Raw genomic sequence first — 21,443 nt, forward strand, 5'->3', positions numbered from 1 at the left:
ATTTTATGAGACAGCTATTCATCACCTTGTGTCTCAGTAGGACAAATGTCTCAACAGCCAGGGTCAATACTTCTAACATACAGGTATTGGTTTCTGTAATTATGCCTCTGGCTCATTTCTTTCTGGACGCCCCTTATACAATAATGGTTATTGATTATTCAAAAACTCAATACTCAACTCTAAGATTGTACAATGTCAACATCAAACTTTACCCCACACAGAAGACTAACACTGTGAAAATTGCTAATAATGAAAGCAACAATTCGAAGTGGTGATTCAGCAATATATCACTGCTACGAGGATAGAGCCTAAAAAAAACTATTGCTACTTTATGCTGTTGTTAGAAACTGAGTGACAATGCATACATGCACCACCATGCATTGTAGGGTTAAAATTTTCTAAAGTAACATAGCATTCCATTATGATCATGTAGATTTTATAATCTTAAGAGCATTTTCTGAGGTTTTATTATATTTATATTCTATACTGTAAAAAAAATGTATGAACACTTCTTATTAGCATAGTTGCATTCCCTAAACTACAATCTAATCTTATACTATTAAAAGGGGCTATAATTACATTTTTTTTTATTTACAAGTTCAAGTTGTATTAATTTTATGTATTTATCAATAATCCATTTCCCTACTTTTGATAGGTATTCTCACTCATCAATATGCAAGACCCAGAAATTACACACTACAATTTTGTAAGCTTAAAGTATGCTCTTTACAGCTGTGGCAAGAAAAAAAGGACTGAACAAGGAACAGTTGAGATATTGTTACCCAAAAATACCCTAAAATTTGCACATCGAAAATTTTGGCCAACTTCGCAGATGCATATCTTTTCATCTAGTCATTCGACATTAATTAAATTTGATCCATACATAGACATCATAGGTAGGAAAAACACTCTAAGTTTTGGTGCGATTGGTTCATATGAAACGTAGCATTGCTCGGTCAAACTTTGCCTCTCACAATAGCGCGACGAATTTTTTGCCACTTTAGAGGCTTGTATATATAGTTAGATGTGACTAAATCCCAAATTTTTTTCCATGGTGTGATTCAGCATAGAAAGTTGTCTGTGAATGTTAAAGCAAGTGACCTGATGTTTGCTAGAACTGAAATATGGTATATAACCCTTGAAGACCATATAGAGTATTCACACCAAAATTCGTTAGATTTGGAGATGGTCGATTGGGCACACTTTCTAATATTGGTCCCTTTAACATGGAATGACCCAGGAACAACAAAAACAGCCACTGATAAAACTTCACAGCGTTTTGTTGATTAGCTATTAAAGGGGCAACAACTGCTAGAAATTAAGAGCCAACTTCCCAAGACAGACATTCCGCTAGCAAATCGCGTGATTTTTCGGATATAAGCTAATGAAGCATTGGTATCTACAGTATGAGTGACACAAACCGAATATTAAAGCTTCAGAGTCTCATTTGCCACTCTTTCAGTCGAATGTGTTTACAGGTTAGTTGTGAGGTACGGTAACGTGTGTCGCAAACGACTTGTCTTTTTGCCCTTCTACCTCGTTAAGAACACAATGCAAGGACAGCTGTTTCAAAATAATTGTTAAAAGTTCCCATTCCCACGAACACCACACCCCCTTACAACTTCCAAGCTTTTCTAAGATTGCCAGCGTTGCCAACTTACATTTCGAGGCGTCGTGTACATTGTGGCTGATAAATTAGAGTTAGTACGGTTATCTGTGCAGATTCTCGTTTTTATATAGTAAGATAAGTATCTGCAACAATTTAATGGATTATACATAATGTATTAGTATGAAAGTGTATATGTGTACAAAAAAGAATATCCGTTGACAAGAAGTTGTCAGTAGCAGCACTTCGTTTCTACTTTCTTCAAGCCTGTTGACATGCAGATTGCAGGGCGTCGTCAGTTGCATACAAGAGACTCAGGCGCATACATGGGACAGTTCTGTACAAGGAAAGTAATGTAAACTGTGAGAAAAGAAGTCATCAGCCTTTCTGAATGATATTTCGAGGCTTATGTTGCAAGTTTACATTTATGGTTTCGCTTATTCATAGGCTGGCTACAAATTAAGAAATTTATACTCTGCAGGTAGCAAAAATAATCATCGTAGAGGAACGCGTCATAGGTACTGGTGATAATAAACTAACATAATTAATAGAGTAGGTTATCTTTGACAGTCATTGGTGCGTGAGTGTGGAAGGTTGATTGAATGCCGATCCTGAATGTAGAGATATTAAGCCATTATTTTGTAGAAGTGTTAAATAAACGGAAAAATGTACTGTGACTCATATTTTTCTTTAACGAAGCGTCTTCAAAGTAATTCGAATAACAAAACATATTTTGAATGGTTTACAGGCATACCGTGTTTCACAACGTCAAGATGAGGCGTACGCTATCAGGCTCGTGTGCAATTGGTGTTTTTGTAATTGCGCTTGTCTGTGTTGCTGTGGCATTTTGTGCACCAAGTTGGCTTGTTAGCGATTATAGAATAACCGGTGCGAAGTTGAACCAATTGGGGCTGTGGTCTCACTGTTTTCGGTCCTTACCGCAACCAGATGATGAGTTCATGAGAAGATTTTTTGTTGGATGCAGGTGGATATACGACCCATTCACAACTGGTTATGATGAGATACAAGGATTCCTCGTACCAGGTAATTTTACTTTAAGTTTCCACATCAAATTTAGGAATAATGGCACGAAATAACACAGTTTGAGGAGTCACATGTTTGAAAACATTTACCATTTCATGGAGCTTAGTTTTGTCAGGTACAGCTTGATAGCAGTTACAATTGTCGAGGTTTGTGGTGCTCTTTCAAAGTAATTTCGCGCCAGAGGACCCCCACCACCCCCTCTCCCCTGTATTTTTCGTAGTTTGTCACGTTCCAACCCAGCACTGCAGTAGACCTACTTTAAAGATTAGTATTGTTGCAATGGGCAGTATGTTGGAGATTAGCCACTGCCCTGATCTAGACATTATACCATGCCTGGGATCAGCTATCACTACAACAAAGTTTTCTACAGGGACGCTATCACAATAGTAACCATCATTGTTCTAAAATGTGATGAGAGAAACGTTATTGCTTTGCAGTATACCTTTATGCTGGAGTGGTATCTAGTTGAAAGTACTTGAAGATAGGCAGCTGAATGTCTCTTGAGGGACTCCCAAGCAATCTTGCCATACTGAGTTACCAGACTAATGGAAAAATTCTAACACAAGATGCAACAGTTTTTTCAGTGTTTCAAATTAGCAGCAGACAGAGAAGATTAATGAAGATTTGATGGATAATTAGCCATTCAACACCAAAGAAAATATCTTCTGAAGCTCTTAACTAATGTTTTGTCAGGTAGGACAGGCTCAAGTTTACAGTGGGCCACCCAGGAACAGATACTAGCAACTAGTTAAATTCAGTTCAGTAAGATTACCTTGGTATCAGTTCTCAGAGTAAGGCTTCATTTAAATTAAACAGTGCTTAGTGAGAGACTAGACAAATGTGAAAGTATTTTTGCTCATAAAATGAGGAAAACCAGTATATGATGAGTTCACCTTACTGTACTCGGAATAGTTCAACACAAATTGCCAAGTGTCCTAACATTTGAGAGGCAGTTGTGTTAATATTTCCACAAAGGCATCCGATGCCTGGCATACAGTCATGATTATCTTACTGTTTGGTGTCCTCTGTTGTAGTGGTACATATGTTTCAAAATGTGGAATCTTCTAGAAGAATATCTCATTAGTTAAGGGGAAAGAGCAATCTCAGTGTGCCATGCTCACACCATAGATATTACTGCTGTGTAGAAGGGCTGGTAAAAAATTTGGCTACACAATTCTGAATCTATAAATCGGTCGCAGATTTTAAGACATTTTACATTTACTCTGTGAGCTAAACTGCTACAAAGCTCAATGGAGCACTTGGCCCTTATCAGGCCTGTGCTCAGTGCATGGATGTAGTTTGGGGAATGCTGCCGAGTCATGTGAACCATCTTGAGAGGATGCAGAATTGGGCTATGAAGCTTGCAGTGCATCTCGCCAGTGAATTTGGCACAGAAGAGCACCATCAGCTACCAGATGTCCCTTGGATGCGGGACAGATTTGTGGCATACCTGTTCTACAAAAAGTTGCTGCAGTCAGCCAGTTCAATATTCACCACCTACCACCCAGGCTGATGACACTGGCTACCAGATGGCCAAACCTGCTGCTGTAGTGAACACACTGCCCAACAAAACAGGAGGAAAGGGGGAAAAAAAATCTCTTAATAGCACACGCTATATAAGTAAAAGTAGAGCAGCAACACATTGTAGACAAGAGTTGCTGGAATAACACAGTTACCTTACATGGTGTCAGAACAAGGGGAGGGAGTGCATTATGACTGAGGGGCTAGTGAAGCTCAGTGATGAACAGTGCTGCATGTTTTACAAAACTGCACACACTTTTATACTAACTTGTATGCCAGTAAGGAGGGACATGTGTTTAGATTGAAGATGTCCAAGCTAGCAGCACCCAATATGTCATTCTCAGAGTTGTTTGACTACACATTTGATCCATTACAACTGTAAAGTAGCTAAGAGTGTCTGTGATGAGAAATTTAAGGTGAAAACAACCACATAATCTAGCTGTGGGAATGCCTTTGCTAGAGTGAAATTTATTGGAAGAAAACTCAAGAAGTTTAATTTGCACACAAAGGAGGTACTTGCAAAAACCTTGTTTCAATATTTCTTCTTGATCTATGACTGTCAACTGTTGTAATAATGGAAAAAATTTTAAGATTCGAAGTCAAGCTACGGACATTGTAATGGGTTGTTTAATCAGCATAAAATTTTCATTGAAAATCCAGTGGGAGATGCTACAAGAAGGGCAGTGAGCATCATGTAGAGCCTTTGTTTCAAAATTCTAACCACCCTTGTGCTAGCATGAATCAACGGATGTTTTATTTGTTGAAATTTACATCTCGCATAATAACTGTGAAGGCAAAGTTAGAGGTATTCAGAAATTTACATAGCAATACTGATAATTTTTCCACTGAAAGCCATCTGGTTGGAGATAAAAAATCAGTCTACTAAAAATTACATATAATTTATTAATTTTAATTAATATTACAATTTATCACTTAATAAAACAGTCAAGATTGCGAATAATTTCAATTCTTCCAATTATTTGTGATCTTAACTGTTTTATTAAGTTACAGCTTCAGAATAAGTGTAATCTGCACAACCAAGAATATAAAAATAATTTCCATGTCATCTGAACTACTTATCAACGGTTCACAGTAAGTGGCCCGTATTACAGTACAAAGGTACCATGCCAGCTCCCATCAGACAAAGCAAGAAATTTAAAGTCCATGTAAATTCAAAATTAAATGAAATCATAATGTACTAACCACTCCTCCTGCTAATTATCTGATAATTTAAATTCAAACATTTAAGCTAGCAATAAGATATAAAAGCAAGCATTTAATATAATTGGTGGAACAGGTTTCTTCCTCCATTACTTTTGTTAATGCAAGTTTATCAATTACTAGTCATGAATACTGTGCCTGACAGCTTCTTGTCTAATAAACTTAATGTTTAGCTAAGAAAATATGGTGATATCTAGTTTTGACTTGCCTGAAATAAAATATTGTCTAGTAACATCTAAGTTAGTCATTTTCATAAGAACAACAATATTAGGAAACGGATAGATTGCTACTCATGTGAAGATGGAGCATTGAGCTGCAGACAGGTACAACAGAAAGACTGTTACACATTTAGTCTTCTTCATCAAAGAAAAAACACATTCACAGAATCAGCACACCAGAAGCGCACACCTCCAGCAGTGGACCGACTGCTGAATCCTGAAAAATGTGTGGGTCCAGTTCCCAGATTCCAGTTCTGGAGAAGCCACTTGACAGCATTTCGTGCTACCACAGCCCTGCAATCCTTTTCTGATTCCGGAATGCCAGTCCAAACTGCCAGAAATAGCAGTCATGTGTGATGAGGTGTGCTTGCTTATGTGAACATTGTATGTTTTCTGAAGAGGCCTTTGGCCAAAAGTTAAGTGTAACAGTATATTTTCATTGTGTGTGTCTGCAGCTCAGCATTTCATCTCCGTGGCGAGTAGCAATCTGTCCTTTTCCTAATATTGTTGATATTCCAACCTGGACTTTCCATAAGTATGAGGGTGAGTCAAATGAAAACCTTAAATATTTTTTTAAATATTATTTATTGTGCAGAAGTGGTACAAAACTGTATCGCTTTTCAACATAATCTCCCCCACACTCAATGCAAGTCCTCCAGCACTACAAAGTGCATAAATTCCTTCAGAAAAAAATTCTTTTGATAGTCCGCACAACCACTCATGCACAGTGTGGCGTACCTCTTCATCAGAATGGAACTTCTTTTCTCCCATTGTGTCTTTGAATGGTCCAGACATATGGAAATCACTTGAGGCAAGGTCTGGTGAGTATGGTGGATGAGGAAGACACTCAAAATGCAGGTCTGTGATTGATGCAACTGTTGTACAGGCAGTGTGGGGCCTTGCATTGTCATGTTGCAAAAGGACACCTGCTGACAGCAATCCACGTCGCTTTGATTTGATTGCAGGCTGCAGATGATTTTTAGGAGATCTGTGTATGATGCAGTGGTGACAGTGGTCCCTCTAGGCATGTAATGCTCCAAAATGACACCTTTTTCGTCCCAAAAGAGAGTCAGCATAACCTTCCCTGCTGATGGTTCTGTTCGAAACTGCTTTGGTTTTGGTGATGAGGAATGGCGCCATTCCTTGCTTGCTCTCTTAGTTTCCTGTTGGTGGAAGTGAACCCAGGTTTTGTCCCCAGTTACGATTCTTGCAAGGAAGCCATCACCTTCTCGTTCAAAGCACTGAAGAAGTTCTTTACAAGCATCAACACATTGTTCTCTCATTTCAGGAGTCTGCTGCCGTGACACCCATCTTGCAGACACTTCGTGAAACTGGAGCACATCATGCACAATGTGGTGTGCTGACCCATGACTAATCTGTAAACATGCTGCAATGTCATTCAGTGTCACTCGGCAATTTTGCTTCACTGTGGCTTCACCTGCTGAAATGTTCTGTGGAGTCACAACTTCTTGTACCTGACCTGGCCGAGGAGCATCTTCCACTGAAGTCACACCATTTGCGAACTTCCTACTCCATTCATAGACTTGCTGCCAAATAGTACACACATGAATCACTGTACTGAGCCTTCATTTGTCAATGAATTTCAATAGGTTTCACACCTTCACTACACAAAAACCGAATAACAGAACGCTGTTCTTCCCTGGCGCAAGTCACAAGTGGGGCGGCCATATTTATACTGATACTGCGATGGTATGTGTGCATCTGCACTATGCTGCCACTTACACACCATTCTGCATGCTGTTTGTAGCATGCTTACCAACTTACAGGATAATGGCGTGAAATTTTGATTTGTTATTACAAATTTAAGGTTTCATTTGATTCGCCCTCGTACATACTTGCGCCATTTACTACATAAGTATAACTGCCTCATCTAAAAAAATGTTTGTCATCTAGGTTGATTAAAATTATGTTTGTAATGGAGCTTATTTTTGTTGCAGGTTTCATGATCGCGACACAGTTTTTCTTTACACTCTGTTTCCTATGTATTTTGGCTGCTTTCTTTTTGGTGTTACTTTATTTCCTGTGTTGGGGACCAGAGCAGACACGTTATATTTTATTAATAATTGCCATAGGAGCACTGTTAATGGCAGCAGGTAAGAATATTTTGATTATGTTGTAATTTTCATCATCTCTTTGAACATGAATGTACGTAAACTTACAGTGCAGCTTGCAGTCTATACATACATACATAATCCTGGTTCCATAGATCATGAATACGACATTTCATAATGATGTGGAATGTGTAAGTTTTCTTTACACAAAATAATTAATTTTTCCTTTTTAAAGTCACTACTTTACATCTGTACTATTTGGCAAGTGACCAAAGATTTTTGTGGCAGCATAATTCACCCCTTTCTCTGCCAAAGTGATATTTAATCCAGAATAGTGAAGATCATCCTTTCTTCTAGTGTTGTAGCTATGCACTTCACTGTTATTTTTGAATTGGGATAGGTTATTAATGACAAATTTCATAAGTAAATATATGTATTGCGAAGGTACTGTGAATATCCCGAGTTCCTTAAATAAATGTCTGCAAGGTGATCTTGGGTGGGCTCCAGCTATTATTCTGATTACATGCTTTTGTACAATGAATACTTTCTCTCTTAATGACGAATTGCCCCAAAATATGATATCAGTAAATTAGCCTACTGTGCCTATCACCAAAATTTGCAATAACCGTAATAGCATAAGTAGCTGAACATAACCATTTCAGCAGATCATCGATGTCTTCCTTCCAATTCAATTTCCCATGAATGCACACACCCAGAAATTTTGAATAATCTGCCTTAGCAACAGACTTCTGTTCATAGTTTATATTTATCAATGATGTTATGCCATTTACTGTATAGAATGGTATAAAATGTGTTTTCTCAAAACTTAGTGAGAGTCCATTTGCAGAGAACCACTTAGCCTATTAATTTTCGTAAAGATTATTTAGAATTTCCTCGACTGATTCTTTGTTGTTGGGTGTGATTACTATACTTGTATCATCAGCAAAAAGAACTAGCTTATTGCTATTGAAATTTAGTAACATTATCCATTTTGTGATCATAATGGTACAAAGAGGCAAAATGTTGAAAGAAGACATGGGAAACTACTGGGTAAAACAAGGGGTTATATAAATTTCAAAATTCTTGTTTATGCAATCAGTTATCCATACTCATTAACATTTACAGAGCTGTAAGTCAAAGCTGTTTAATTCCTGAGTTTTTAGTTTGTTATCTTAACATTAAAGTATGTTAGTATTATTTTATTGTTTTTGGTCATATAGTGTAGTGTAAATATTTACTACTATCTCTTAGAATGGAATCATTGTACACTATATTAGCTATTTTTACAATTGCAGGTATAAATGGTGGAATAGCTGTAATTGTGTTTGCTTCCCTTGGTAATCGTAATGATTGGATGCCTGGTCAGGAAAATAATTTCCTTGGTTGGGCATTTGGACTGGCAGTTGTAGGTGTTGTAGCAGCTTTTGTCTCAGGAACCTTATTTCTGGTAGAGGCAAACATTCAACGCAAGAAGAGAAAACACATACAGGAATCTCAGTCAAGATTTGAAATGGAGCACGAGTCTAAGGCTTAAAAGTTTGTAATCACATTGGGAAAAATATCTCAGGCAGTTCCGTCCATTTTTAATTAGTTCTATTTTGGTGAAATATATGAAAGATTATATACTAGTTTTTTGTGTATTCATATAAAGTGTTAAGTTATATAAGGGACCGCTAACTTTAAGTTTCAGATGAGCCATCTTATCAAAGGTAATTATGAATATGTCACAACAAGTACAAAGAATTATAATTTTAAAAGTGACCTGCATTCTCTGTATGTTTCATCAACCCTGAAGATAATGATTCTCAGTATCCTGACAGTATTAACTTTATAAACAAATCTCATTTGTAATAAATGGCACTGAAAGTTTGCTGCTGTATGGAGAATTTCATTAATTATTTGTATGGTAATATGTTCTCCATGTATCAGGTGTACATAAATTTAAACTTTTGTGGTTTATTGCTTGGTTTGAAATTTAATCAGTCTCTGACGCACATCAGTGAATTTATCTCAAATTATTTCTTGTCTACAAGGTGATATAAGAAATACAATTTTGTGCAAGGATGATCTTTTCATAACGTCAAACACCTAATGTAATAATAATTTTGAAGCCTACTTAACCGACTGGTCTTAATAAATATGATATTTTTGTGTGTAGAGGCCCATCAGCTTGTGAAATGGGAATGTAATTTGTGGCACTATGGACAATTTTAATTTTAGTATGTTGAACTGAACAGCTGATATCAAAATTTCTCACATTGCAAACATTAAAGGTTTCCCCACATGCCCAGTCTTGATATGCTCTTCAACACTGGAACATGTCATGACTGTATATTGTTTTGTTTGAAAATAATAAGTAAGAATTCTCATGACTATATATATGCAAAACATATAGACATATATTGCTCAGTTAATTTTTTTTCACTGGAATGTAGACAATGAATTATTTTTGTGTGATTTAACATTGTACAGTATTTACCCCTATTAAAGCTTTTTATTTTTACAATTTTTAAATGTTGTATTGTGAATGACTGACAGAGTTTGGAAACGTTGATGATAAGCTGTAGGGAAATTATAGGTGCCTGATAAGCCGTCCACTGCAGGGAACTACGCCAACTTGCGATACAGTTTTGCAATCAGTTTTTAATTTTTTTTAAATATTTACTGTGCACATAAACAAGTAAGGTGGGGAGCATTCTAGAAAACTGAATTAGTGTGGATGTAAGTGAGAGGAAATATTATGAACAACAGGAGAAAATTTGTAAAAGTGCAAACAGCTATTGTGTGTCTCCTTCTACAGTTCTTTGTTGAGATTGTAACTCATATATGACTAATGCATGCATGAATGAGTGAGTTGTGTAACTGATGTTCTCACAAAATTTAGCTCTGCTTTTGTATTCGTTAAAGCATATATCAGTAAAATTTGTAACCACAGCTTCATGTATCAAAATTTTTTACTTTTAGCAGAGGACATACTACAAAATTAATCGGATTTTGTGTACCTTGTTTATGTTCTAGCAGCTGATGAAAGCAATCACTGTGTGATATTTCAATAGTTGCTACAGGCAGAATAGTGACCCATATAATGAGAACTAAATATAACAATGTTATGAAAAGGATAGTTGCTACTCACCATACGGTGGAGATGCTGAATCACATATAGGTAAAACAAAAATACTGTCACAAACTAAACGCCCCCCCCCCCCCCCCACCACACACACACACACACACACACACACACACACACACACACACAGAGTGTGCATGCAAAGGCCGCAAGGCACAACAAAAAGACTGTCACAAAACAAGGTTTTGGCCAACAAGGCCTTTCTCAAAAATAGACCCCCCCCCCCCTCCACACACACACACACACACACACACACACACACACAGTGTGCATGCAAAGGCCGCAAGTGTGTGTGTGTGTGTGTGTGTGTGTGTGTGTGTGTGTGTGTGTGGGGGGGGGGGGGGGGGGGGGGTCTATTTTTGACAAAGGCCTTGTTGGCCAAAACCTTATTTTGTGACAGTCTTTTTGTTGTGCCTATCTGTGACTCAGCATATCCGCTGTATGGTGATTACAACTATCCTTTTCATAATGTTGTTACATTCTGTCCTGTATTTTCCATTATTTGAAGAACTAAATATCTAGAAGAATTTATTACAAAACTTTAACAAAGAAGGGAATGTTGGAATAAATCAGTGTTCTAGACTTTCAGCTAATGTGATTAATGGAGGAAAAGTACTTTTGGCATGTTTGCAGTGGACCCAAAATTAAATTAAATTTAATTTAAGATTCCCTGTGTATTTTGTCTTGCCACCCCATTTACTGCTTTAACTTTCTAGGAAATGAACTGCCGATTCTCTAGACAGTGGATCTGTGTCAATTTGTGTGTGCTTAATCAACAACTTGTGTGTTCTAACCAAGAGAGGATTTTCTACTCTTTGAACTGGAAGAACTAATTTATTGTCATGGTGCATATCATCCCTTCTGTAGTGGCTATTATACCATTTTTAATTAGTCCATTTTAAAAGGTTCTGTATAATCTTATCAGTATCATATCCTTAAAGACTATTTTCATTCCCAACATGATGGCAACAATGCTAATGTGTCCTTCTGATACAACCATTGGCTGTGAAATGGGGAGAAGGCTTTTGCATAGAAACTATACAGTCAGACATTGTATTCCTTACTTCCTGAAGAAATTTTTGTATGCAAGGAAAAAAATAAATCATGTCACTCCAGGAGTTCTTGACACACACAAAGTGGCAGTATATGTCATAAATACTGGTAGCTTTAGCTGTAGACCTAGCACTGAGAAACTGTTAACCTTGCATTTATTAGCATCACACTAGTATGACGTGAACTCACAACACTCTGTATTAAGGGATTAAGAGACCATCTTGAGATATAACTTTCAAGGATTTAAGATACTACTTCCTTACAATTTTAATGAGAGTGCCAACTGTGAATCTCTTCACAACTTCATATTGCACTTCATGATTGGTTGTTTATTTGGGGGGAGGGGACCAAACAGTGAGGTAATCGGTCCTGTCACTTCATGCTTCACATGTTTAGAATGTATGACATGTTAGTAAGTGCCTCAAGTACTGAACAGTTACGAATTTACTGCTGCAGGTAATCGGTGAGGTAACAAGTTTGAACCATTAGGACTATTCCATGTGATCGGTCTTTGTATAATGTATATTTTATAAATCAAAGATGTATCACCAATTATACCATCATGGGTTTTTCGATGTCATTTTTGTGTACCTGAGGTGACCTGACTGCACCTCATTTGTGCCTGTTGAAGACACTTTTCATTGTAAGCTGCTTGCAAGTGTGGTGGACAGTTCAATTATTTTTAAAAACCCTCATTCTTATGAGCATTATAGTATAGACCAAATATGCATGGTATTTTTCACTTCTACTTCAGTTACAAACTGTCAAGATCAAGATCTTAATGCAACACGTATGCTGATCTTTGTGCTCAACAAATGCACACTCGTAGCCATTTTTGTAGAGAAATCTTTCCCAGTATTTTAATTTGTAAGTATGCTTTCACTACTGAGTTTAAGTAATCATGTCAATTTTATAAACTGTATTTTGTATGTAATAAATGTGTTCATATAAAACCTTTTTCTGGACTACTTAATATTTTCTGCACAACATTTAATCTTTATATCTGTAAAAGGAGATGAGTCCATTAGCTCATTTTATTGTTATGGAAACTGTTTTTACAATTTGATGATCATCATCCCTATTTCTCACATAGAAATAAAAAAAAAATTAGTCCTTGGCAATGTGATTTCCTGGTTTCAACTCTTTTTCACCTTTTTCTGAATGACAGACAGATGTTTGGAGAAATGAAACAGTTATTGGGAAGTGTGACCTAGGCACTGATAATATTTATTTACAGTATTAGTAACATGATGTCAGTAAGTGTTTAAGTAGCTCAGTAGTCTGTGTTTGTTTAAACAATGAAAAATCTGTTTGCAGATTCCACCTTGAGTAAAACACAATGTCCACTTGAATATTCCAAACATGTTTTGTTGTTGTTGCACCATTCTTAGTGAGTTTATCATAATTTTACTGCAAGAAAGTTACAAAACATGTATCTGCAAATAATAAGGGGTTTTTGTTTAGCACACATTCAGTGAAATGAAAAAGCTGTGACCTATAATGGACATTAGGCCTCAGTTTTTGCATTTCACAGAAAATGGCCCAATTTAAAAACAAAACAAATTTATTTCCAGATGACAAACTGTATTAAAAGATGTGTGTAATAAAGGAGGCAAAAAACGTGCAGTTCAATGTGTTTCTAAGGTATGTTGATGACCATGACTGTGATCCTAATTTGTACAATTTTGCTTTCTTTTCTGTAAATAAAGATAAACCAGTCCAATCCACTGATTGCAACAGTATTGTTGCATCTATGAGAAATAGGGAAGAAAACTGTGCTCAGGTCAAGGCAAATTCCTCAAATATAACTTTATTGCATTTTTAATGCCTGCAACACGACCAGCAACTATTCTTGATGAAGACTTTATCTGTATTTTATGAAAAAATATAATGAAGGAAGAAAAAATGTGTGTGGATATACTTCTGCCAAAATAGTTAAGTGACCCAGCTATTTTGAGACCTAAATACCAATTTGACATAGCCAACTGCAGCAACTGAGACAAGACTGACAGAAAATATAAAACAATGTGATTGCTTAGGCTTTCTGCGCATAATAATTTTGGTAGTTTCCTTGGGTTTATTGCTGAATCCTAAAATCAACATCAGTGAAAGACTCAACAGCAGCAGTGTTTCTCCATGTGAAGGTTGATGTACAGATGGATTGCCAAAGCATCAAGTCACATTGATTTTAGGAACGAACAGCAAACATGATGAGACTAAACTGAATTAAACTCCGTCTGAACAAGCCTTGGAAGGCCCAATGGTACTGACCAGCTGCCGTGTCATCCTCAGCCCACAAGCGTCGCTGGGTGCCGATATGGAAAGGCATGTGGTCAGCACACCACTCTCCTGGCCATATGTCGGTTTACAAGACCAGAGCCGCTCCTTCTCAATCAAGTAGAAACTTCGGAAACAGATGAAGCATGAGTTAGTGCTGAAAAGCTGTCCTAAACCTAGTGTATTAGGTGAAGGATAATGTGGTGGAACAACAATCTAAATTCTAACTCGTGGGTGTTACCAACAGTGAACCAGTGATAGCGTATAACTAAGCATGGAAGAAATGGTAGCTGGCCTATCAAAATTAAGTCAGGAGAAAGAATTATACTGAGATTACCTGCAGGAAGTTGTAGACTACTGGGAACTCAAAGGGGATTACAAGCAATATCTCAAGAACACAGTGCAATTTTAAAGTATGTAAGAGCCAAGAAAAAACTATAGTGGAGGATGTATAAAAACAGAGAACAAAAACATGAAAATCAGGCCTTTTGTGAGAGTTCTTATCTTACACACTTATTGTTTGCAAATGTATTCTTATGTGACACAGCATTTTATAGAAGTTTTCCGTGCCATTACTGATTGGATTCATATTTTTTTTCTTTGGGTAAGAACATATACATACTTTTGTGGCCACAAAAACGATTGCATAGGCCATCATGTTCATTAAGTGCAGAGTGAGTGCAGTGGTAACAGGAGTAATTCAGATTTCCAGCAATCCAATTACTTGAAGGCAGCCATGGAGAACATACTAACATAAATGATGGAATGCAGCTTCAGAGGAACAAATCAAATCATCACAGTCAATGCAGCAACCTTTGAATAATTAAAATATGGGAGATCTACAAACTAATACACAGAGGGAAGCGAGTTATAGAAGTGTCTCTATGAAAATTTATGTAATTGTTAAATGCCATCTTCCCACTGAGAAAATGGAACGTTTCACAGTAACATCATAGATAACTGCAAAACTCACTATATAAAAAAGCTATTCAATAACTGAAAAACAACAAAGCTGTTGGGGAGGACTGTATTACTGCAGGGATACATCATAAAAAGATCTGAGAAATGAAGACAGTACAAGGCAGGAAATACACATTGGTACACCACAACCACAGAATAAGAAAAATAAATGAGATCCATTTAGCTTCTTTTGTGAATGAGATTTTCACTCTGCTGCGGAGTGTGCGCTGATATGAAACTTCCTGGCAGATTAAAACTGTGTGCCGGACCGAGACTCGAACTTTGCACCTTTGCCTTTCGCGGGCAAGTGCTCTACCAACTGAGCTACCCAAGCACAACTCACGCCCCGAGTGAAAATCTCATTCTGGAGACACCTCCAGGCTATGGCTAAGCCATGTCTCCGCAATATCCTTTCTTTCAGGAGTGCTAGTTCTGCAGGGTTCGCAGGAGAGCTTCTGTAAAGTTTGGAAGGTAGGAGACGAGATACTGGCAGAAGTAAAGCTGTGAGGACGGGGCGAGAGTCGTGCTTGGGTAGCTCAGGTGGTAGAGCACTTGCCCGCGAAAGGCAAAGGTCCCAAGTTCGAGTCTCGTTCCGGCACACAGTTTTAATCTGCCAGGAAGTTTCAGCTTCTTTTGTGCTGGTTAATTTTTCATATGACCTAATTCAATCAGGACAGCAACTAGACCAAATACTTGGCGAGTGTCGAGGGTGGTTATAAGAAGTGTGTAGTGTGTGCAAAAAATATGGAAACTGATTGTGACATTAAAGATTCAGTGATCCAACACAATCATGAAATGTGTGATCTTTAAAAAATTATGTACTTCTGTGGACAGAAAGGCTGTGTGTGACAATTTAGAACAACTAAACAGTGGACCAAATAACTTATCTGCCAGACAATATATCATATAAAGTGAAATCTTCTAGTCTTATAATGTGTTTTTCTCAGTCATAAGAGGGAAAAAGGCATATTTCAAAATTTTAAGTTAATTTTGGATTAAATCACAGAGCAATAAGGAAAAAATGTCAAAGGTATAAACAAAGGAAATTCTGGATATGTAACGGATGGTAAGTGTTCAGCCTTCACGTAGATAGCAGCCATTGTTACTACTGACAGTAATGAATCTACATAAGAAATTGTCAAAGAGAGGTCTCAAAACAATATACAAGAACATTTGCCAAGAGAGATGAAACGTAGAACGGTTTCACAGGCACTCTCCGATTATGTTGGAATGATCATACTGTCCTTAGAAGTGGACAGTGGGGCCACAAATTTCCAAAAGATATATAGAATAACAATGAAATATTAAAACAAAAGAAGAATTTCACGCAAAATGAAATGAAATTGCACTGTATTAAGACAGTTGCTTTTCCAGAAGCTCTACATGCATCAGAACCCATGTCCAATAGTGGCCATTCTAAATTTGTGGAAATTGACAGAAATGGATGATAAAACAAATTGTACGGATGGGAACAGGAGATTCCTACACCCAAGTAAGTAGGCAATAGTTAATCTTACATGCTCTGCAATAAGATTTTTTGTGTTGGATGATTGTCGCATCAGTCTCTGGAATGGCTGTTGACACACCCATGTGAAACTGAAATTGGATCTTTATTTGTCCATATTAACTTTACAGCCTTGGACAGTGTCATTTTGTTGTGCATTTATAACAATGATATGATGTCATACATATAATTAATACATACATCAAGTAGCACATTTTATACTTTTATATAAAACATCCACCACCACAGATATACTGCAGTACATAAAAGTATCTGTACTGCAGCGCAGAATTCTTTAAGTGGGGAGTCCCCAATAATCAGTCTTTTCTTCTCATCCCGTCTGGTAAATCACCCCAAACCAGGGGTTTTGGGCGACTTTTCTAGACTGTGCCCCTTTCCCTAAACCTCTCCAGTCATTTTCCTTCACACCTCTTCCTTCCACTTCAACTCTTCCACCAGAAGAAAAAGCCGCTGGCTCTGAAAGCTTGCAAAAGTTAAATCCTTTTGTGTCCGTGTTCCCCTGCCACTACTTGATGAGTAGTTTTTTTCTTGTCTGTCCATTTACATTATATTATCAGTAACTGATTATTTTCATGAATCCCTAAATCCAAGATTGGTGCACCCAGAAGTAGTAACATCCACTGAGAATGTTTTCTAATAAAGTCAGGGTACTGATAACAGTAAAAGCAAGAAGGTTAAAATTGTAATGGACATCTTTTGGACCATCCATAATAAAAACAAGATAAGGGAAGTAAGGAAGTCAGCAGGTAGGTGTCCTCTGAGCTCTGCATGTGACAAGAAATGTTCCAGCCACAGCTGCCCAACCCTCACCCCTGATCCATTACAGTCAAGAGTGCCCACTAATCAACAAAGTTTGATACTCAGAATAGAAAATTGGGTGTGGCACAAAGGGGCCAAACCAAATCTAAAAGTCATTAAAACAGAGTTAAACAGGGATGAAAGAGTAGCCTGATCAAGGAGGTACGGTCAGGGAGCACCCAGACTTAGCATACAGCGGGAGAATTCCCATCCCGAACCAACCTAGCCCTGTTCCAGAAGCAGATCAAAACTGTACAACTGAGAATAGTAATCATTTTCAAGGAGAAAACAGAACCAATTAATTGACCGCCAATATTAGAGGCAATGAGTCCAGAAGTCCATACTTAGCATGGAGGTCAAAGGGAGGGGGCACTCCACCAAGATATGATGTCTGCAAGACTCCACAACCACAATGTGTGGGAGGCTCATTACACACAAGAAAACTGTCGGTTAACCTGGTATGACCAATGTGGAGATGACATATAACTATGGACTCCTTCTGGGACAAGTGGAAGGAGAGCATCATGCTGCAGTAATCTCTTTGATTGTACAGAGTTTAGTAGCTGGGGCAGTAGACCACTAGATTATGCCCCATTCCCAAATGAGCAGAGATCTCGTGTGGATCTGCAAATCTGTACCTAGGGCTGACAAAGTGAACAGAGAGTGAATAAGTGCTCCTTGAGCCAAACAGTTCACCATTTCATTCCACAAGATACCCACATGACTTGGGACCCAGGGAAAGACAACTGAGCAGGCATCACAACGTAGGTCAGCGAGAAACTCGTGAATAACAGAGACTAAAGAGTGACAAGAATAGCATCAATCACTAGTGTGGAGACTGCTCATTGAGTCAGGCATATTAAAACACAGTCAAGAAAGGCCAGTCTAATGAAATAGAGGGCTCTGCTAACAGCTGTCATCTCTGCTGCAAACACACTACATGTTCCTGGCAGCGAATGGAATTCCATACCAGCAGAAGATGTAAATGCATATCCCATCAGATCCACGTGCGTCATCAGGGAATTGTTGAATGGTGATTGCATAGGAGACCAAGATCTAGTATAATCGAATCTGAAGGGAGAAGATTGCTTCGGCAAAGAGACTGGTTACGAGACCAGCACAGAAGGTATTTGTGGTGAGATGCACGGCACAGTGGTGTACTGGGTCAACAGTTTTAAAGCTCACGAAGCAGTTGAGTCATACCCCTGGCAATCGTAGTCCAGTTGGGACTAAATCAGTGTCTGGTAGCTGCAGATAAGAGTAGCATGATCTGCGCCCCAAGATGTGGGGCCATGGAAGCAGAGTTAGCTTCCACATGCAGCTAATCTTCAGGTGACGAATTCGGGGCAGCCAGGTCACATTTTTATCAAAAAGGAGGTCCAAGAAACAGAACTATGCTACAAAGGCCAAGTGCTAGGTACCTAAGTAGAGTTCTGGGTCAGGATGGATCGTGATATGATACAAGAAATGCATGACCTGTGTTTTTGTAGGAGAGGGTTATAGACCACAGGAAAGAACCCTTTCAGGGGCCCATTATGTGGTACATTGGTGCTGCCAGTCAGCAAAGGTTATCTAGTGAGAGCAGTACCAAATGCAAAAATTGTCAACATACAATGCAGGGGTGACCAGCAGCCCAACAGAAGTCACTAACCTATTAATGGTGATGAGGAAAAGAGTGACAACCAACACAGAGCACTGTGGGATGCTATTCTCTTGGATCCATGGGGAACAAAGTGAAGTACCTATCCTAAAAGCCCCAATAATGGAGGATGAGAAAAATGTAATGACACCATGCAGGTCAAAATAGACTGACAATATGATGGTGATAATAAAAATCCTGTCAGATGCTGTTTTTAAACTAAGTAGATGATTGGTTAAGGACCATCCCTTCCAGAAACCACACCAATAGGGGGATGAAAGATCCCGAGATTCAAGGGTACTATAGCATAATCTGCAGGGAACCATCCTTTCAAGCAGTTTACATCATACGTTGGTCACCCTAACCAGCTGGTAACTATTGAGAGATGCTGGGTACTTGTCTGGCTTAAAGACTGGGAAAACTATGCTATTTTGCCACTGGGAGGAGAAATCACCTTGGAATCAAAGTTGGTTGAAGACACTGATGAGATGTTGTCTTTGGTGAATATTCAGGTGTTGGATCATCTGAGGTTGACATGTAATGACCCATGTAATGAAGGCACAAGATTAGGAGAAGAGATCATTAGATTGATAGCTGAAATGATGCCATGGCTGGCACTGATGTGTGGTGGAGGACTGACATTGAGGTGGCACTAATTAGATCAATTCAGTGTAATTAAGTGGCCTGCCTGGAGGTAGGTAAATGTTACAAATGGTAGTAACTGAGGCTGTTTGCACCAGCATCACTGTTGCCTCCAAGCCTGTCACCAGTGGGGGATGGTCACACAATCACAAACATCGGCTCCAAATTGGACTGTGTAGGGGGATCTGGCAGCTACAGGGGCACAAGAGCAGCCTTGCCCATTTCTTATTCTTCTTCTTTCCTTTCATAAACTTTGAAGGGCAAAGTTTGTTCAAGGGGCTATTCACATTGAGTATGGGGACAGATGACGAGTGGAGCCCTGGGACTCACAGACCATGGCTCGTTCAGCCATTGATTGGCGTTGGGCCTCCAATCCAGTGGCTGCCATGGAGAGGGAACTGTCACTGGTAAATGTCAAAGGAGGTGAAAGCTTTTTTGGCTGGGTGCAGGAAATGGTCCCCAGAGAAAATACAACACCAACCACAAGACAATGGGAGATCTGATTGGATGAAGGTTGAGATGAGGGGGAGGGAGGCAATGTACATGTTGATAAAATATAGGCCTCGCTGCTAGAGATTAGTCTGGAACTCTTCATCCGTTTGGAGCCTATGATCCCTGTTGAAGATCAACTACTTCGGCCATGTTCGAAGTTTTGTGTTGTGTCAGGCAGTGATCACAGGTATATCATTTAGACAATCACATGCCTAAAAGAGCTGTAGATTGGGGGCAGCAGAGGCAGTTTTAAGTAGTAACAGACTATTCTGCATTTTCCCCAGAGACTCGACTTCCATAAATTTGTCTTCACAGCCTGAATGCAGACCAAATATTAGGTGGAATATTTTGCACCCAGACATTTGGCTTGTCCCCTTTCCCATAACATAGTCAAGGAAGGAAACATCGTGGCATTGTATCTCTCTGCATTAAAATAATCTTTCCCATCTGAAGATACTGCTGGGGCTTTGGGGCTCCCAGCAGAAGATAGTTTAATTCACTTATGTGCTAATCTTCTGTCATGGTACAACCCACTCCAAATGGGGGGCTTGCCCTATTGATGCCACCCAGCCACACAACAGTTATCCGGACAATACACCATTGGCCAGAGTTCTTGTGCGCCAGCCGTGACGAGTACATACTCCATGACTTGCAAGGGGAGTTTTTTGTAGTTTTAAACAATTACATTTTTTCAGGCGTGTATTTCATAAACACAAATAGCACAAAAATATCATTATTATATTCTGCTATACACTGCAAACGACTACTTGTATAAAACAAGGTGTAATATATTTCTGACTTATACTTTGTTGTAGACACTTTGAAAACATTTTATTAGTTGAATATCTGAATATCGTGAACATTTTTGAACACCTGTGGTGCTCACTTTTTCCAGTGTGGACCGAGGCTAATACACACTGGCCGTCACGTTACGTTAAATCAATTCGTTTAGCCCAGAAACTGAGGTTATTAGTTACGATCCGACACAGAAGCTGGAGTATAGTTTCGGAATTAAGGAAACGCAATGAAAAAGTTTATTAATGACCAAAACAAAGTTCATAACGTACGTTCTTGAACAATTTTGTGTGGTAAGGTCCTGAGAAGTGAAACATTTCAAAACATTGACATTTATTTGCTAGCGAAAATAAATACACAAAAACACATAAGGGTACAAAGAGGGCTTGTTTATCTTATCAATTTTTTCCCTTACATAACTAGTAACGTTATAAACAACTGTACCCGTATTTT

The 21,443-nt window shown here is 38.4% G+C and overlaps 2 protein-coding genes across 4 annotated transcripts in view; one reads left to right on the plus strand and one right to left on the minus strand.

Moving 5' to 3' along the window:
• The window catches only part of LOC124775803 (uncharacterized sugar kinase YeiI-like), a 281,535-nt gene that overhangs the window by 138,818 nt on the left and 121,274 nt on the right, over positions 1-21,443 (minus strand). The gene's annotated exons all lie outside the window — the stretch shown is intronic.
• On the plus strand, positions 1,641-10,898 carry LOC124774371. Of its 3 annotated transcripts, none has more exons than XM_047249477.1 (4): positions 1,641-1,700; positions 2,355-2,650; positions 7,569-7,724; positions 8,978-10,898. In XM_047249477.1, exons 2-4 carry the CDS (start codon positions 2,380-2,382, stop codon positions 9,214-9,216), a joined length of 666 nt encoding a protein of 221 aa, XP_047105433.1. In that variant the 5' UTR covers positions 1,641-1,700; positions 2,355-2,379; the 3' UTR covers positions 9,217-10,898. The 3 variants fall into 3 exon arrangements, with proteins under 3 accessions (XP_047105433.1, XP_047105432.1, XP_047105430.1); XM_047249476.1 differs by lacking the exon at positions 1,641-1,700 and adding an exon at positions 1,723-2,124; XM_047249474.1 differs by lacking the exon at positions 1,641-1,700 and adding an exon at positions 2,175-2,274.

Source organism: Schistocerca piceifrons, chromosome 2 (assembly GCF_021461385.2).
Source record: "Schistocerca piceifrons isolate TAMUIC-IGC-003096 chromosome 2, iqSchPice1.1, whole genome shotgun sequence".
NCBI classification, from domain to species: Eukaryota; Metazoa; Arthropoda; class Insecta; order Orthoptera; family Acrididae; genus Schistocerca; species Schistocerca piceifrons.

Coding starts and splice junctions, on each gene's coding strand:
- LOC124774371 (XM_047249474.1), top strand. Junction 2,651..7,568: donor ACAAGGATTCCTCGTACCAG/GTAATTTTACTT, acceptor TTTTTGTTGCAG/GTTTCATGATCGCGACACAG. Junction 7,725..8,977: donor AGCACTGTTAATGGCAGCAG/GTAAGAATATTT, acceptor TTACAATTGCAG/GTATAAATGGTGGAATAGCT.